This window comes from Papilio polytes, unplaced genomic scaffold (genome assembly GCF_000836215.1).
Source record: "Papilio polytes unplaced genomic scaffold, Ppol_1.0 DF821956.1, whole genome shotgun sequence".
NCBI classification, from domain to species: Eukaryota; Metazoa; Arthropoda; class Insecta; order Lepidoptera; family Papilionidae; genus Papilio; species Papilio polytes.
The window spans coordinates 2996765-3013152 of record NW_013527248.1 but is presented as its reverse complement, the minus strand read 5'-3'; the positions used below and the strand labels follow the sequence as shown (position 1 = coordinate 3013152).

At 36.4% G+C, this 16388-nt stretch overlaps 4 protein-coding genes across 4 annotated transcripts; 2 read left to right on the top strand and 2 right to left on the bottom strand.

The window, feature by feature from the left end:
* Nucleotides 1–3644: 3644 nt before the first annotated feature.
* On the bottom strand, nucleotides 3645–5952 carry LOC106107592. The gene is made up of 2 exons (XM_013288477.1): nucleotides 5357–5952; nucleotides 3645–4416 (listed from the first exon to the last, which is right to left on the bottom strand). The coding sequence occupies exons 1-2, from the start codon at nucleotides 5687–5689 to the stop codon at nucleotides 3949–3951; spliced, it is 801 nt and encodes a 266-aa protein (XP_013143931.1). The 5' UTR covers nucleotides 5690–5952; the 3' UTR covers nucleotides 3645–3948.
* A 253-nt stretch (nucleotides 5953–6205) lies between these two features.
* On the top strand, nucleotides 6206–7389 carry LOC106107597 (KRR1 small subunit processome component homolog). Its single transcript, XM_013288485.1, has one exon. It carries the CDS (start codon nucleotides 6331–6333, stop codon nucleotides 7345–7347), a length of 1017 nt encoding a protein of 338 aa, XP_013143939.1. The 5' UTR covers nucleotides 6206–6330; the 3' UTR covers nucleotides 7348–7389.
* LOC106107596 (serine--tRNA ligase, mitochondrial) lies at nucleotides 7334–9829 on the bottom strand. Its single transcript, XM_013288484.1, has 4 exons — nucleotides 9083–9829; nucleotides 8663–8850; nucleotides 8189–8356; nucleotides 7334–7693 (listed from the first exon to the last, which is right to left on the bottom strand). The coding sequence occupies exons 1-4, from the start codon at nucleotides 9689–9691 to the stop codon at nucleotides 7387–7389; spliced, it is 1272 nt and encodes a 423-aa protein (XP_013143938.1). The 5' UTR covers nucleotides 9692–9829; the 3' UTR covers nucleotides 7334–7386.
* Nucleotides 9830–10124: 295 nt separating this feature from the next.
* LOC106107594 (DNA (cytosine-5)-methyltransferase PliMCI-like) lies at nucleotides 10125–16317 on the top strand. Its single transcript, XM_013288482.1, has 8 exons — nucleotides 10125–10422; nucleotides 10832–10934; nucleotides 11046–11415; nucleotides 11751–11964; nucleotides 12036–15045; nucleotides 15121–15301; nucleotides 15521–15702; nucleotides 16045–16317. Exons 1-8 carry the CDS (start codon nucleotides 10334–10336, stop codon nucleotides 16123–16125), a joined length of 4230 nt encoding a protein of 1409 aa, XP_013143936.1. The 5' UTR covers nucleotides 10125–10333; the 3' UTR covers nucleotides 16126–16317.
* The last annotated feature ends 71 nt before the right edge of the window (nucleotides 16318–16388 follow it).

The window sequence follows — 16388 nt, the reverse complement described above, 5'->3', positions numbered from 1 at the left end:
TAAAATCAACGTAACGAATCCAAGCTTGTAGAGAACGGCGGATTCAGGGGGGGTCATGGGGGTCATGACCCTCCCCCGTGAGCTGGTTGGTCAAGAGCTTGACACAATATATTTACATATTTTGTCAAGCTCTCGACTTGACTACGATTGACGATTGATAAAATTAATAATACACACTAATAATAAAACAATAACTAAAATTGTTTTGAAGTAATACAGTTTGTTATACACTAATTGGCATAAAATGGCATTAAACGTTAAGTGGAGCTTATTACGGTTATTACGGTTAAGCCTTTTCTGAGATTAGCGCCCACAAACACACAGACAAAGTGGATTTTAATTCCTGCGCGTTTGTACACTAATTGGAATTAAAAATGCATTGAATGTTAAGTGACGTTTAGCACAACACGACAGTGAAAATTAAATAAAAACCGGTTAAGCCGTTTCTGAGATTAGCGCCCACAAACACACAAAGTGACAAAACTTAAACTCCTTTGCGAATTAGCTTAACTTAAATATGTAAATTGATTAGTTTGCGAATATATTTAAGAGGTAAAAATCATATGGTTTTCGAATAGAGGAATTGTGCCTTGGGCGCAAGGTGAGCTCGCTACGCCACTGGTGTGACCCCCCCCCCCCTGGCACCAAAGCTGGATCAGACCTTGCTTGTAGAAGTATATTTGTAGATTAATGTTACACAGTGTTTTTATCACTTCAAGTGTAGTTTTCAAATATCTTATCGGCTGCTAATGCCTGGTACACACTGGGTCAGCAAGTTGAACAGTAGCTTAGGCCAGGCATGGATTGTATGTTCTCACTGTCGACAGCCCGTATTCATATTATGCCAGTCCAGTTAGCGCTATTATCCAACTGTACTGGCCAAGTGTGAACCAGGCATTACTTCGCGAGAGTTGCTGCGCAGATAACTAAGATGTGTAGCGGGACAAGATATTTAATTTGATACATGTAATAAAAAATAAATTTGTGAAACCCCTAGGCGACGCTATTTTTAAACGCTTTTAGCTGACTATAATATATGTGTGTTTAAATAAAATTCATTAAAATTTAAAATAAATGCCTATAATTTTCATTCTTACACTATATTTATGTTGTACCGATTGCAAAACCTTTTTACCTTGGCCAGTATGTTCTGGATTATTTTATTTAAAACTTCAATGGATCTCTTTGGAGTATCACACTGCATTCCACGTGCGAAGTCACCGGACCTGTAGTAGACGTAAACTACATTGACCATTTTTTTAAGTCCAACGGTCGAATTCTGAAACGAATTTTTAAAACTCCGCTTAGTACGTGCCGCTTACAATCTGAGACGAAAATTTTAATGAAGTTTAAGCGTGGCTTTTTCATTTAAGATGCTGTATTTTAAAGTCGTTTCACTATTCGGCTGTTGGTTTTAAAATTCTAACAGTAGGCTTTTTTTTTTTTTTTTATGGAAAAAAGCGGGCAAACGAGCAGCGAATCGCTTGGTATCAAGTGATCCGACGCCCATGAACATCCGCAACGCCAAGGGAACTGCAGATGCGTTGCCGGCCTTTAAGGGAGGAATACGCTCTTTTCTTGAAGGCCCCTAAGTCGTAACTGTTTGGAAATACCGCTGAGGACAGAGTATTCCACAACGCGGCTGTACGAGGTAAGAAGGTACGTGAAAACCTCGTCGTTGTGGAATGCCAACCATCGAGGTGGTAACGATGATATTTGGCACTCTGTCGACTCGTGCGATGACGGAACTCAGCGGCAGGAATAGTTCCAAACAATTCTTCGGAACACTCCCCGTGGTAGAGACGATAGAAAATGCTAAGGGAACTAACGTCCCTTCGCAGAGCCAATGAGTCAAGCTGATCGGTAAGACCCCGGTCGTTGACGATTCGAGTGGCACGTCGCTGCACACGGTCGAAAGGAAGAAGCTGGTATTTAGGAGCTCCGGCCCAGAGATGCGAGCAGTATTCCATATGTGGCCGAACCTGTGCTTTATATAACTGTAGGCGATGGGCTGGCGTGAAATACTGCTTCGCTCTCCCGAGCACACCGAGCTTTTTGGAGGCCAACTTGGCCTTCCCTTCCAAATGACCGCGGAATTGGACGTCACTCGATATGTCAACGCCGAGAATACCGATGCTGGCTGTGGAAACCAGGGGAGTGCTCTCAAAGTTGAGGTTACCGACAAAGGGTTGTTTTTTGGCGGAAAACGCGCAAACTTGCGTCTTTTTGGGGTTGAACTCGACAAGGTTTTGTCGCCCCCAATCCGAGACATTACCCAGAAGAGTCTCTAGTTCCGACACAAGTTTATTCCGGTACTCGTCGACGTTATCCCGAGAAACATTAGCGCGGGCCGTGTACAGAGCGTCACCCGTACTATCATCTGCATAACAATGGACGTTACTGAAATGCAACAAGTCATTGACATGCAGAAGAAAGAGAGTGGGCGACAGTACACAGCCCTGTGGGACACCAGCATTAATTGGTTTGGGGTCAGAGCATGCACCGTCGACAACGACCTTGATGCTCCGACCCTCCAAAAAGCTGGCAATCCAAGCGCACAGTTTCTCAGGAAGCCCAAAGGAAGAGAGCTTCGAAAGAAGCCCTTTATGCCACACCCGATCGAAGGCCTTCGCTACATCCAAACTGACCGCCAGAGCCTCGCCTTTGTTCTCAATTGCCTCCGCCCATCTGTGAGTGAGGTACGCTAGAAGATCACCAGCTGAGCGACGCTGACGGAAACCGTACTGGCGATCGCTTAACAGCTGGTGCTCCTCCAAGTACCTCATCAGCTGGCAATTAATAATGGACTCCATTATTTTGGAGAACAAAGGGGTTATTGCAATAGGTCGGTAGTTTTCCGGATCAGAGCTATCGCCTTTCTTAGGGATCGGGTGAATTAGGGCAGTCTTCCAGGAATTCGGGACTACGCCTAAGGAGTAGGAGTACCGGAAGAGACGCGTTAAGACCGGTGCCAACTCAGGAGCACATGTCTTTAGCACAATGGGAGGGATACCGTCGGGCCCACTCGACTTCTACTGTCGTAACATTTTTCATAGAAAAGGATGATAATAGGTAACAGTTCCATTGTGGCATGGCATGACACTTAATTAATAGTAATACAGGATATAGCATAACCAGTAATATAAAAATTCATTTTCTGGTATAAGCAAACAAGTTTCATATTTCCAATATGGCAAGTTTTAATATTCTTGGTCAGGCTGTATTTAAAAAAAAAACCCAATTTTTAAAATCTAGCTAAAAAAAAGCCCGACTGACAGCATGGGAACTTCGGAGTAGACTATAAATGGAATATCACCTCGCCCTTGAAAATTATAATAGGTAATCAAAGGTAGGTGAGAAAAAAAAACTTCAAATTTTTCTGTCTTAATTTACTCTTATAATTATACATATTGTAAAAATAATTTATTACACAATAAATCTAACTTCAAAAACCAATTAACTCAACTGACAGCGCCCCTAAAATGTTGTAGAGGCTACAGATAAAATATGGTTTTACATATTATGCAGTGTTTTTCAACTAAACTTCTACATAAAGTTTTTTTAAATCAACAATGTATTTACAAACTTTTAATCTTGAGTAAAAATAATATTTATAATACATAAATAAAAAAATCAATTGTCAGTCGGGTAAAAACAATAATCTTATTAAATGAAAAATTATTCTATAACAAAATAAAACATTTTAAAAGACGAGTAAGCAACATCTTTCGACCAAATCTTGCTTCTTTTTAATCTACGCCAATTCATTTATAGCAGTAAACGAAAAAAAAGCCCTCTACTCAAAAAAAAAAACTTAAAAACAACCTATTGAACTAATTCTGAACCTTTTCTATTTTTCCTGACAATTTTTTTTCTTAAAGAAATTCTACAACACTGCCATTACCTACTGGATTCAAATGCCACATGAACCATAACAAATTAAAAAAATCATGAGTCTCCATTCATCCATTCTCCATCCATAGCGACCTCGACCTTTCCTAAAATTGAATGGATATCAGAACTACCAGATGTATTTTCTTTTTCATTTATATTTGCTTCTGAGTTTGTAGGCGGTGATGTCGGAGTAGACTTTTCTGTATCCAATATGTTCATCTTTGTTATATAAATCATATCCATTATATTTTTTTTCAACTCTATAACTTCTTTTCTCGATTTTATATCTCGTAGTTCACTTGCAACTGCTTCTCCAAATATTGAAAACTCATCTTTTTTCTGCCTATTTATTATTGCATTTGATGCATGGTTTAATAAATTTAAAGTTTTCATTTGGTTTACGCTATTTCTCATCTTAGATCTTCTTGATAGCGGTGGCTGTTGTGTGTTTGTTGGTGATAGATTTGAGCTGGAATCATAAGGATCCCCATATTCATCCTTTTTATTTGGAGTGTATGTTATCTGTAAAGAATAAATAAATGTTTGGATTTTTTTTTTCCAATAATTGTATTGAAATTACATTTTATAGTCAATTGAACAACTAAACTGGTATTTAAAAAAATCTAATTGGGATCCAATCCCATTTTAAAGAACAGAACAGGAATACAAAAAAAAGTAAATTTAAGTAAGTTGAATTACTAATTTTTTTTGTTAAAAATACTGTATCTTAAAAAAAATGGTATGGTATGTGAATTAGATTTTTTTTACTGTATTTGGAATACATTAAGTTAACACTGACAATAATATGTTCGGGAAAATGGCATGTACTACAGTATAACTGCAGCAATTATTTGATCAGATGGATGTGGATTTGTTATTCACCCAAAAGTCAACAGAAATGACGACCTTGAGACTAAACAATACCCAGTGTGCAAACTAGTAACCATGTACTTCAATGTGGAATCTTACTTCAAACCAATATTACAAAGGCAAAACTTGGATGGATGGATGTTTATTACTAAATAAAAATAAGAAATCTCCATTCTTAATTAATCTAAGTATAATTTTGTACACATATCAGAGATAGTCTACTTTCTAAGTTTTTATTTTATTTCCGTGCAGACAAAGTCATGGGCGAAAACTGGTATTTGAAAAAAGAATCCAGTCCATAAGTCAAATGAAATGTACATTTTTTGCAGGCATTTCGTGGTTTAAACGTAAATTAACATTTTAAGAGTTGAAACTTACAAATTATGATAATTTAGCTAAATACAAGTCATTATACGATAAACAAGTAAAACATAGTATTTCACGAAATTAACATTTTCAATTAAAAAAACGTTACACACAGAAAAATAAAAAAAAGTGTTGGATACCATTATTTACGTTGGAGCCGTCAACTTTATGGCTATTGGATAAATACATTATCGCGAAATTTAAAATTTTGTATAATTGAACTTACTGTAAGCGAATCTTTAGCAGGTTTGGGACTGCTGTTATCTTTTAAAAAGTGCAGAAGATCGTAAGCATACCAACTGGAAGTTGGCTGTTCATAGCCGGCATGTGTCTTCGTTTTAATTTTATTTATCTCTCTATTGTATTGAGTTCTTAGAGATACCATTTTTTTTTCCACTGCTCTTGTGTCTGTATTTGATTCTTGGGCTATAAAGTCTAAAGCTTCACGACGTTTCTGTCGGTTTTTAAAATCTTTGTTTTGACTATTCCATAAACATGGGAATCCTTGTAACAGATTTATGAATTTTATTGTTTCGGCTTTCGTCCACTCCATGTTCATGATTCCTTTGCGTAAACAAATGAAACACGTTCTCAAACAAGTTTCGATAAAATCGAACTGCAATGTGAATGTCAAACTTGACAATAACAATTCATCTGTTTAATTTAGTTTTTCAAATGTATGTTATCAATGCAAATGCAAATAGAGAAAACGAGATATCAACGAGTTTTACATTCAAAGCAAAATATCGACATTAATACGGGGTGGGAACGCGACTCAACACAATCACAACATGTCAAGAAATTTTTCCATACTATGTGTGTGTTTCGTAACTTTATAGGAAGGCACAGATAATATAAACAAAAGTTTGTACTACCATAGATTTATGAACCGTAGAATATTTTTCATTTAAACACACAATTGAAAACTGTTGATAATCGAAGTAGGTAGTCACAGAACACATTTACTCTTCCAACAAGCACACTCATGCCTATTTCAGCAGTTTCTATTCTGTAGAAATCAATCAGTGTAGCAACCAAGTAGCAACAGCACAAAAATAAACATCATAAACATTGCTACGTGTCTATGGTCGGGTGTCGCGTAAAAGTTAGGTTATGTTTAGTTTTTGTTATGTGAAATGAAGACATATATGATACTTAATTGTGTTTAACATTTTGATTAGTGGGGTTAAGTTTGATTTAATGATGGAAGATCAGACGACGGAAGAGACAGGGCCTGTTGATAATGCATGGGCGATTAAAATTCCAAAATTTACTCCTGAAGATAATCCTCATGGACTACTAGAAGAAAGTAAATTTGCAACTTTATTTCCCAAATATCGTGAACAATATTTAAAAGAATGTTGGCCGCTTGTACAAAAAGTTTTAAAAGAGCACCATATAATAGCTGAATTAGATCTCATAGAAGGAAGCTTAACCGTTAAAACCACAAAAAAAACATGGGATCCTTACATTATTATCAAAGCAAGAGATTTTATGAAACTGCTTTCTAGAAGTGTACCATTCGAGCAAGCTTCCAGAGTGCTTGATGATGAAATTGGGTGTGACATTATCAAAATAAACTCCTTTGTTCGCAAAAAGGAAACATTTTTGAAAAGACGACAACGCCTTATTGGTCCAAACGGAGTGACACTTAAATCTATAGAATTATTAACTGAATGTTATGTTCTTGTGCAAGGTAACACTGTATCAGCCGTTGGTCCTTATAAAGGCTTAGTCCAAGTAAGGAGAATTGTAGAGGACACTATGAAAAACATTCACCCAATGTATAATATTAAAAGTTTGATGATCAAAAGAGAATTAATGAAAGACCCTAGACTAAGAAATGAAAGCTGGGATAGGTTCTTGCCTAAATTTAAGAGTAAAAATGTACCACGGAAGCAACCAAAACAAAAGGTCAAAAAGAAGCCTTATACTCCATTCCCTCCGCCTCAGCCTGAGAGTAAAATTGACCAACAACTGGCCAGTGGTGAATACTTCCTCAAGGATGACCAGAAGAGAGCTAAAAGACGACATGAAAAAGAAGAAAAACAGCTGCAAAGTAAGAAAGCACGAGAAGAAGAAAGGAAGAAGGATTACATACCACCTCAAGAAAAAGTTAACAAAGAAGATGTTTCCAATGAAGCTACAGTGGATATAAATAAATTTAAGGCTAAAATGAAAAAGGCATCTAAACAACAAAAACATTTATCAAAATGATAATTTTACAGTTGAATAAATAAATGAATTCATTACATTTTATTTTCGTAGCTTCAGTTTTGGTACTTGATTATTTTTCCCAATAAATGGCTTTCCATTGATAAAGGGCTGTAGTACTTTGGGTATGAATATTTTCCCCTTTGGGTCTTGATGTGTTTCGAGCAATGCAATCAGCATCCTTGGAATAGCACATGCAGTGCCATTCAAAGTGTGAACATAACTATCTTCATTATTTTCAGTATACTTAATATGTAATCTCCTTGATTGATAATCTGTACAATTGCTACAACTTGAAATTTCTCCATAAGAGTTCCGTCCTGGCATCCATGCTTCAATGTCATATTTTCTGAAAGAATTATTTCATTTTGATAACATTAATTATATCATGTCAAATATTATTTGTATAACTAGCTTTTGCCTGAGACTTCGAACATGGGGAATAAATAAAATTATACTAATATTATAAATGTGAAAGTTTAGATGGATAGATGAATGTTTGTTAGAGTTTGTAGCCTAAACGGCTAAACGGATTACGATGAAATTTGGCATAGATGTAGAGGATAGTCTGGAAGAACACATAGGCCATTCACTTTTGTTTTTTTCAATACCACGCGGACGGAATCGCGGGCGAAAGCTAGTACTTTATAAGTAGCTTATGCGATTCCAGACTATGATCTATGTACTACCAAATTTCACCGTGAATTGTTAAGCCGAAGACATTCAGTAACAAACATCCATTCCAACTTCATTTACAATAGAATGAAGGATGATAATGATAATGATAGTGTTCAAAAAGGTATAATTCAACCTTAAACTTAATTTGCCAACTAAACGATAATACCTGTAGGCTGGTGCTCCTAACTCATGAGGTGGCATATCCAACACTTTCATATGAAGCCCTAATGGTGTAAAAAGCTCCTCTTGGACATTCCTAATGTATTCCAACATGTCATCAGATTCTTGGGGTTTAGTTATTACAAACATCTCGACTTTCGTAAACTGGTGAACTCTAAAAGAAAAGTAGAAACAGAAATTGTACCTTCAATTGAGGATGTATATGGACAGTGGTTGCTTTGCTATTTCAGTGCATTCAAATGGGTGCTTGTTCAATTAACATTTTATGTAAAATAATATTGGTGTCTGAACAAGTTATGAGTCAATGCATAGAACAAAATTTAAGATGTAGTGTAAAAGGGTGCAGGGAAAATACAGAGTAGCTGCTACTGATTCCTTAAAAACTTTGATGCCAATGATACTAATTTAATTTGTTACAATATTTTAGTTTAAAAATCTACTCATTCCTAACTTTACATACCTATATGTACCTCTTTCCTCAACAACATTGGATGTTTCAGCTCTATAACATCTACTCACAGCTGCTAATTTCAAGGGAAGTTTATCCACATTATGTTTAGAATTAGACAGTAAGCCCGCTAAGGACATTTCTGATGTGCCCGATAAGTACATATCATGCCCATGATGACAAGGATCCAAGGAGTATATCTATAAAAAAATAATAGCACAATTTATAGTACTTAGCCTATTTGGTAATATCTCATAAGATTTATCATAATAAAATAAAAAGAATCTTACAAGTTGGTTATTTATACTAATGTAATAAAACATAAATACAGATTTTTCTATGTAGGATGTCCACAATCAGATATTTTTGGAGATAAAAAGCTACAATTACAACATGCTATATGCCACATATTTTGTCTGAAACTATATTTACCTGGGTCCTATCAGTGTTAATAGCCATTCCACAACCTTCAAGTAAATTTCTTGGCAATATATCTGGTACTGATATTAATAAAAAATCCTTGCCTAATAATGTACTAACTGTATACTTAATTAAAGCTTCTTCTAGTTCCGCTAATGCTCCAAAGTAGTAATAACTCTTATTACCACATGTATATCCCAATTTATCTGTTCTCATTAAGTTTAAAAGCTCTGTGATTCTACTGAATTCTAAAGGTTTGTTTTTACCAAAATCCTTTTTTTGGTTTATTTCGTGAATGACATGTGGCTCGTCAGCATAATTTCCGACAGTAGGATGTGTTCTATTTGGTAAAATGTTTAATTCTTTAAAAAGATTTAATTTTATTGAATCATAACAATGATCCCTATCTGAAGTAGTTTTCAAAGTTTTGTAAAGATATAAAGCTTTATCAATATCTCCTACACCTTTCCGTCTTTGAATGTTATTTTTAATTTCATTTATATTTTCAATATTGCAGTAATAGTTTAAATCAATATCAGGAAGTACACTTGACGAATATAATCTTATAGCATTGATTTTCCAACTAAAACTACTGCACCTATAAATATTATGTGGAATCATTGCAATAGTATCTTCTTATTCTTAATTAAAAATAAATATTCAGATATGCGAGTCAATTATTTACTTATTTATCGTGAAATGTAAATTCAGTTCAGACCTAGATATTAAAACCATATTTACAATTTTTTTGTTGTTGACAATGACATCAGACGTCAATCAACTACCAGCCAATCAATTTCAATTGCCGAAGTCTGTTTAAGTTCCACGCATAGCCGTAGTACTTGTTGTATTTTGTTGGTGTTGTTTTTAAATTCTAAAGTTAAAAATTCTATTCGTATAGTTTTCAAAAACAGTTAAATAACCTTATTATTTAGATAAACATTAAAAGTAAGAGAAAAGCAATATTTAAAATAATGAAATCTCTTAATTTTAAAATAACCGAGTGGTGCGAATTCTTTACTATAATTTTAGCTTCGATATCTGCTTTTTTTGAATGCGCGCCAATTTAGACAGTGACATTCATAAGTTAAGAAACATTGCATTTGTATATTTTAAAGTTGTGTGTATAATTACTTAATGAAAATTAACTTTTATAGGCTTCAGTAACAACTAAAACATGTTTTATCATTTGGGTAACCTAAAAATATCCTACCTTGTATCTTGACATAGTTTTGAAGTTGCTTGAAACTTACTCTATTGAAAATGCCTGGATTTATCGACACTGGTATTAAAGAAAGTACAGAAATCATCACAACTGATGATAACAACACATACAGTACATCATCAACTTGGTAAGTATAAAAACATCTTGCATAGTAAGCATGCATTCCCAACATTTGTATGTGAAGTAAAAGAAGCTTACCTTCCTTCCCTAGTTTAAAATGCTGAATGAATATAGTTCAATTATCCGAACACCAATGATAATCAGCACTACTGTATTTAAGTTTCATATTAGACACAAGAATTAAATCGGTTTTAATATCTTTTCTCACCTGGCAATGTGGAATGAGGAACACTCTGTTACCTGAGGTATTTTCTAACAATTAGAACTTTGGGGTAAAGCATTTGAGCAATCTGCTGCTTGTTTGTTCCCTTATATAAAAACCTCTATATTTATAAGTTGAATCGTCTGAATTTTAAAAATGTAATCTGATGTGAATTGACATTACATTTCATAATTGATGATAATTTATGTTACAGCTCGGGAAAAAAACATATTAAAAATGGGATACAATTAAAAATCACAAATATGTTTGGTGCTAAACGGAAAAGAAATTTTTCAGAGGAGGAAGGCAGTGATAATGTAAGTATATACAAAAATTTGTGTCTTTCAAATGTAACCTTTTTTTGAAAAATATTGGAACTTGTGTAAAGAACAAATAATTCTTATATATGATAATATCAATTATTGCAGAAAAAGATCAAATGTAATGATCAGGTCATTGAAGAAAATGAAATAAATGAGGTAAATAGAACAACTGACAATATAAGTACTGCTAAAATGGGAGTTAAAAAAGAGAATTCTGAAGAAGAATTTAAACAAGAAGAAAACAGTGATGAAAAAATTAACAACAATAGTAATTCCAATGAAAGTGGTAAAGAATTAACTAAACCAGTTACGGATATAAACAAAAATAACACAACACAATCTGCGGACACAGAACAATGTGATATTTGTGGACAATATTTAAATAATTCTGATATAATTTACTATCAAGGACATCCTCAGAATGCTGTTGAAGAATTTATTGCACTTACAAATGAAAAATTATTATTAGCATCAGGTAAATGAAAATATTTATCCCAATTCTTTATATTGCCTTCTGAGCAAATGCGAAATAAAACTTGTAAATAAAGAGAAAGGGCGAAGTCTACCTTAGGAAGGACTTTTTATTTTTTTTAGAGTTATTTACAGATTTTTTGTAATGGTCAATTGTATGTCTTTCTTAAAAAAGGCCCTTAAAACATTTATTGCCACTATCCATACAAATTCACTTTTGTATGTGTAAGTGTGTATGGTAGCTTGAATGCATCCTAAATTGCTTGGATAGTCATAGTGGTACTGTTTTTAAAGTAACTATTACTCTTTCTTGCATAATAAAAAAGGTTTTTTTTCTAGGTGATGACGGAGATATAATGGAAAGACCGCAAACAAACATAACTGGATTTTCAATATTTGATCAACATGGACATCTTTGTCCAATTGACGGTGGTTTAGTGGAAAGTGACGTAAGGATATATATGTCTGGGTATTTAAAATCTATTTGCGCTGACTCTCAGGAAATTGACGAGGATTCCATTCCTGTAAAAGATGTAGGTCCGATTATTGAATGGTATGTGTTTTTAATATTCGGTTCAGTGTTGCTTGTTTCAAGTTTGATGTTAATTTTATTTTATGCTTCAGGTTTATTCATGGCTTTGATGGTGGTACCAGAAATTGTATAACTCTATCTACGGAATTCGGTGAATACAATTTACTAAAACCGAGCGAGGCGTACACACCACTAATGGACAATTTGTATGAGAAAATTTGGCTCAGTAAAGTTGTTGTTGAATATTTGGAAGAAAATCACTATCTTCAACCTTCATATGAAGACTTAGTTGGCATTATATGCCAATCAGTCATTCCCGAACTAAATGATAAGAAAATGTCCGAGGAAATGTTGCATAAACATGCGCAATTTGTTTGCGACCAGGTCGTTAGTTTGGAAACTGGTGAAGATGATGAACCATTGATCACCCTTCCGTGTATCAGAGAGTTAATTAAGCTGATGGGCATTAAATTTGGTAAGAGAAGAATTCGGGCAAAGATTGATTACAAGAAAGTGGATAAAAAGGCCTGGACCAAGGCAACAACTACTCCATTGGTTCAGAAGACTTTCGAAAGTTTCTTTTCCAATCAGTTGGATAAAACTAATCACGAATTGGTGTTAAGAAGGAAGAGATGTGGTGTTTGTGAAGCTTGCCAGTTGCCAGATTGCGGTGAATGTAACGCTTGCCGAGCGATGGCCAAATTCGGAGGTCATGGAAGAACTAAGAAAGCTTGCGTGCGTCGACTCTGTCCTAATATGGCCGTAGAACAAGCCGAGGACTCTGAACCGGAAGACGAAGAAGAATATCGTCAAATGGTAGAACGGAAAGAACGAGATAAAATAGATGACGCGGTACCTGTGAAACTCACAGGCTCAAGTAATAGAAAAATAACATGGGTGGGGGAGCCAATTAAAGCGGATGCTACCAAAGTTTACTATGAGAAAGTAGAAATTGACGGCGCAGAGCTTCGTATAGGTGACTATGTGATGGTCGAAACTTCTCAGGCCAACATTCCAGCCTTAGTTACTAGGGTTACTTATATGTGGAAAGAATCTATTAATCTAAAGAGTGGTTATTTCCATGGCGAAGTTTTTATAAGATCGTCTGATACAGTGTTAGGTGAAGTAGGTGATCCGAGAGAAGTGTACTTAGCTGACCGTTGTTGCCACGGGGCTCCGCTGTCTTCTATTTTAAGGAAAGCCAATGTAGAGAGAAGAGAGACTGCTAAAGATTGGTTCAAACTCGGCGGTAAAAGCGTCGATGAAGAATTTTTCGAAGATGACGGAAAGACATATTTTTACAACAAATACTATGAAAGGTTTATGGCTCGCTTCGAAGATCTACCGGTGGATCCGATCTGTCCTAACGAATTAAGAAAACATAGATATTGTCCGTCTTGTGAAAGAAAAACTAGAAAAGATGCAAAAGACATTCCTAAGGTGTTTGGAAAACTGATGGAAAAATCTGCAGTTGTGACCGAATCTAATAGAACTGAATGGACTTCTATTAGATGGCAAGATTATGAATATAAGAAAGGCATGGGCGTTTTTCTTAAACCTGGCACTTTTAAACTTAAGAATAACTTTATTACCACAAATACCAACAACAATAAAACCAAGTTAGATAAAGTAGACGAGGATGTTTATCCGGAGTATTATCGTAAGAGTGATAGTAATTTACGGGGTTCTAATGTGGACACGGGCGAACCATTCTGCGTGGGCCACATAGCTGCGGTGACGGCGGCCGGCGAGGGCCCTCTCGTCGTCCCACAAGACATCTATATCAAAGTTAATATTTTGTACAGACCAGAAAATACTTCGAATCGCTTTCCACAGCAGGAAGATCTGAATGTCGTATACTGGAGCGATGAAATCAAAGAAATTTCTTTCTCCTCTGTAGTCGGACCGTGCCATTTGATCTATGAAAGGAATGTACCGTGTCAAGAAACACTCCACGAATGGCTCGAAAGGGATCCGACTAGATTTTACTTCAGAATGGCCTATAACAAATCGACTAAAGAGATCGAAGATGTACCGCAACACGCCGCCGCCGTCGGTAGAACTGACAAAGGCAAAGATAAGGGCAAAGGGAAAGGAAAATCTTCTAAACCTGTAGAAACAAATATCAACAAACACGAAGAAATCAAAATAAGACCGTTAAGAACCCTCGATATTTTCGCCGGATGTGGAGGACTTTCGGAAGGATTGCATCGATCCGGTGTCGCTGAATGTAAATGGGCCGTCGAAAACGTCGAGGCGGCTGCTCACGCTTATTCATTAAATAATAGAAACTGTACAGTTTATAACGAGGATTGTAACGCACTTTTGAAAGACGTTATGTCTGGATCTACGCATAGCAAAGGCGGGATGAGATTACCTATGCAAGGGGAAGTGGAACTTCTCTGCGGCGGCCCTCCCTGCCAGGGATTCTCCGGCATGAACCGATTCAACTCCCGCGAATATTCCAATTTCAAGAATTCTCTGGTCGCCTCGTACCTTTCCTACTGCGATTACTATCGTCCCAAATACTTTATTCTGGAAAATGTAAGAAACTTCGTGGCTTTTAAGAAGGGAATGGTTTTAAAGTTGACTCTTCGGGCGTTATTGGATATGGGTTATCAGTGTACGTTCGGTATACTTCAAGCGGGGAACTACGGCGTGCCTCAAACGAGGCGGAGGCTTATAATTTTGGCCGCAGCGCCCGGGTACAAGCTTCCCATGTATCCGGAGCCGACTCACGTGTTTAGTAGAAGAGCTTGTTCTTTAACTGCGACTATCGATGGCAAACGATTCGTAACAAATATGAAATGGGACGAGTCAGCGCCGCGACGGACGTGCACTATCCGCGACGCCATGAGCGACCTGCCCACTATAGCGAATGGCGCAAACCAAATAGAAATCGAATACGGCTCGATGCCAGAAAGTCACTTCCAACGTTTAATCAGAAGTAAGGATGAAAGTAAGAAACTGCGAGATCATATTTGTAAGAACATGGCTCCTCTGATCCAAGCCCGCATTGCTAGGGTACCGACGACTCCGGGATCCGATTGGAGAGATCTACCTAACATATCGGTCATGTTGTCTGATGGAACAAAGTGCAAGGTAAAAATACGACGTTATTCGCATACAAATCAATGTTCGATATGTGACTTTTTATGTATTCAATTATGTGGACAGGTGCTGCAATATAGGTATGAAGACAAAAAGAATGGGCGTTCTTGTAACGGTGCGTTGCGCGGCGTATGTGCGTGTGCTAGCGGCGGTGCGTGCTCGCCGCACGACAAGCAGGAGAACACGCTGATACCGTGGTGTTTGCCGCACACCGCCAACCGACACAACAACTGGGCAGGCCTCTACGGTAAGTCACAAACACGCTATACGCAGACAAGAATGTGTACGCACAGACACAATAATGTTATACGCACAGACACAAACACATTAAGACAGCAATTTACCTTTACGTCGTATTAGCCGAACGCGGATACACGATAAAACCTCTTAAAGTAACTTATCTGGTCTCTTTAGTAGCGTTTTTGCCTACCTGGGCAGTTGTTTGTGAATTTGAGCGCGTTGTCAGGTCGGCTGTGCTGGGACGGGTACTTCAGCACGACGGTGACGGACCCCGAGCCGATGGGCAAGCAGGGCCGCGTGCTGCACCCGGAGCAGAGCCGCGTTGTCTCGGTGCGGGAGTGCGCGCGCTCGCAGGGATTCCCCGACTCCTATCTCTTCGCAGGCTCCGTACAGGATAAACATCGACAGGTATTTTCAAATTTCAACACATTCAGTTCTTTCTATTCATTTTACTGTTGTTTCTTTAATACTCTATAATAATAAGTAATCTAGATCCAATGTATGAAAGCCAAAAATGTGTTTTTTTGTCATTTGAAATGTTTGAATTTGGCCGAGAGTTGTCTCTTTTGGTCGCTAGCAGGCTCTAATTTTTTTTTACAATATTTAATTTGATTGGTGGCGATTTCGCATATATTTGTGACTGTAAACATCTCAATTATTAAACGAAACGCAGAATTATAATTAACAATAATAGATCCTAAAGTAAGATTGAATTAGGAATATAGTTCTAAGAAATAGTTTTATTTCCAGATAGGCAACGCTGTGCCGCCACCGCTCGGAGCTGCTTTGGGTCGTGAAATTAAAAAGGCTTTTAGTATATCGAAAATGTAATAAAATGTAAATATCATGTTGATTTAATATTTTAATTATGGACCATTGTTTAATATAACATAAGAAAATAAACGTATTTTTATAAATTGGTTTTATTAACTGCAAACTAACACTTATATAAGTATTATGTCCAAGAATATAGAAATCTTGGCGTGGAGCTCTGAAAATAACTTCCTTATTACATATCTTTATGTGCGCAAAGGTTCTTGTATTTATGGACAGACTATAAACAATTTTAATAGAATTTCATCTGGGTAATGATT

Bases quoted from the DNA above. Each gene is read 5' to 3' on its own strand.
- LOC106107592 (XM_013288477.1), bottom strand. From the start codon at position 5,689: ATGAACATGGAGTGGACGAAAGCCGAAACAATAAAATTCATAAATCTG. The intron at 4,417-5,356 runs GTAAGTTCAATT...TATTCTTTACAG, and splicing joins CTGCTAAAGATTCGCTTACA to ATAACATACACTCCAAATAA.
- LOC106107597 (XM_013288485.1), top strand. From the start codon at position 6,331: ATGATGGAAGATCAGACGACGGAAGAGACAGGGCCTGTTGATAATGCA.
- LOC106107596 (XM_013288484.1), bottom strand. From the start codon at position 9,691: ATGATTCCACATAATATTTATAGGTGCAGTAGTTTTAGTTGGAAAATC. The intron at 8,851-9,082 runs GTAAATATAGTT...ATTTTTTTATAG, and splicing joins TTAACACTGATAGGACCCAG to ATATACTCCTTGGATCCTTG. The intron at 8,357-8,662 runs GTATGTAAAGTT...CTTTTCTTTTAG, and splicing joins GAGGAAAGAGGTACATATAG to AGTTCACCAGTTTACGAAAG.
- LOC106107594 (XM_013288482.1), top strand. From the start codon at position 10,334: ATGCCTGGATTTATCGACACTGGTATTAAAGAAAGTACAGAAATCATC. The intron at 10,935-11,045 runs GTAAGTATATAC...CAATTATTGCAG, and splicing joins AGGAGGAAGGCAGTGATAAT to AAAAAGATCAAATGTAATGA. The intron at 15,302-15,520 runs GTAAGTCACAAA...GCGCGTTGTCAG, and splicing joins CAACTGGGCAGGCCTCTACG to GTCGGCTGTGCTGGGACGGG.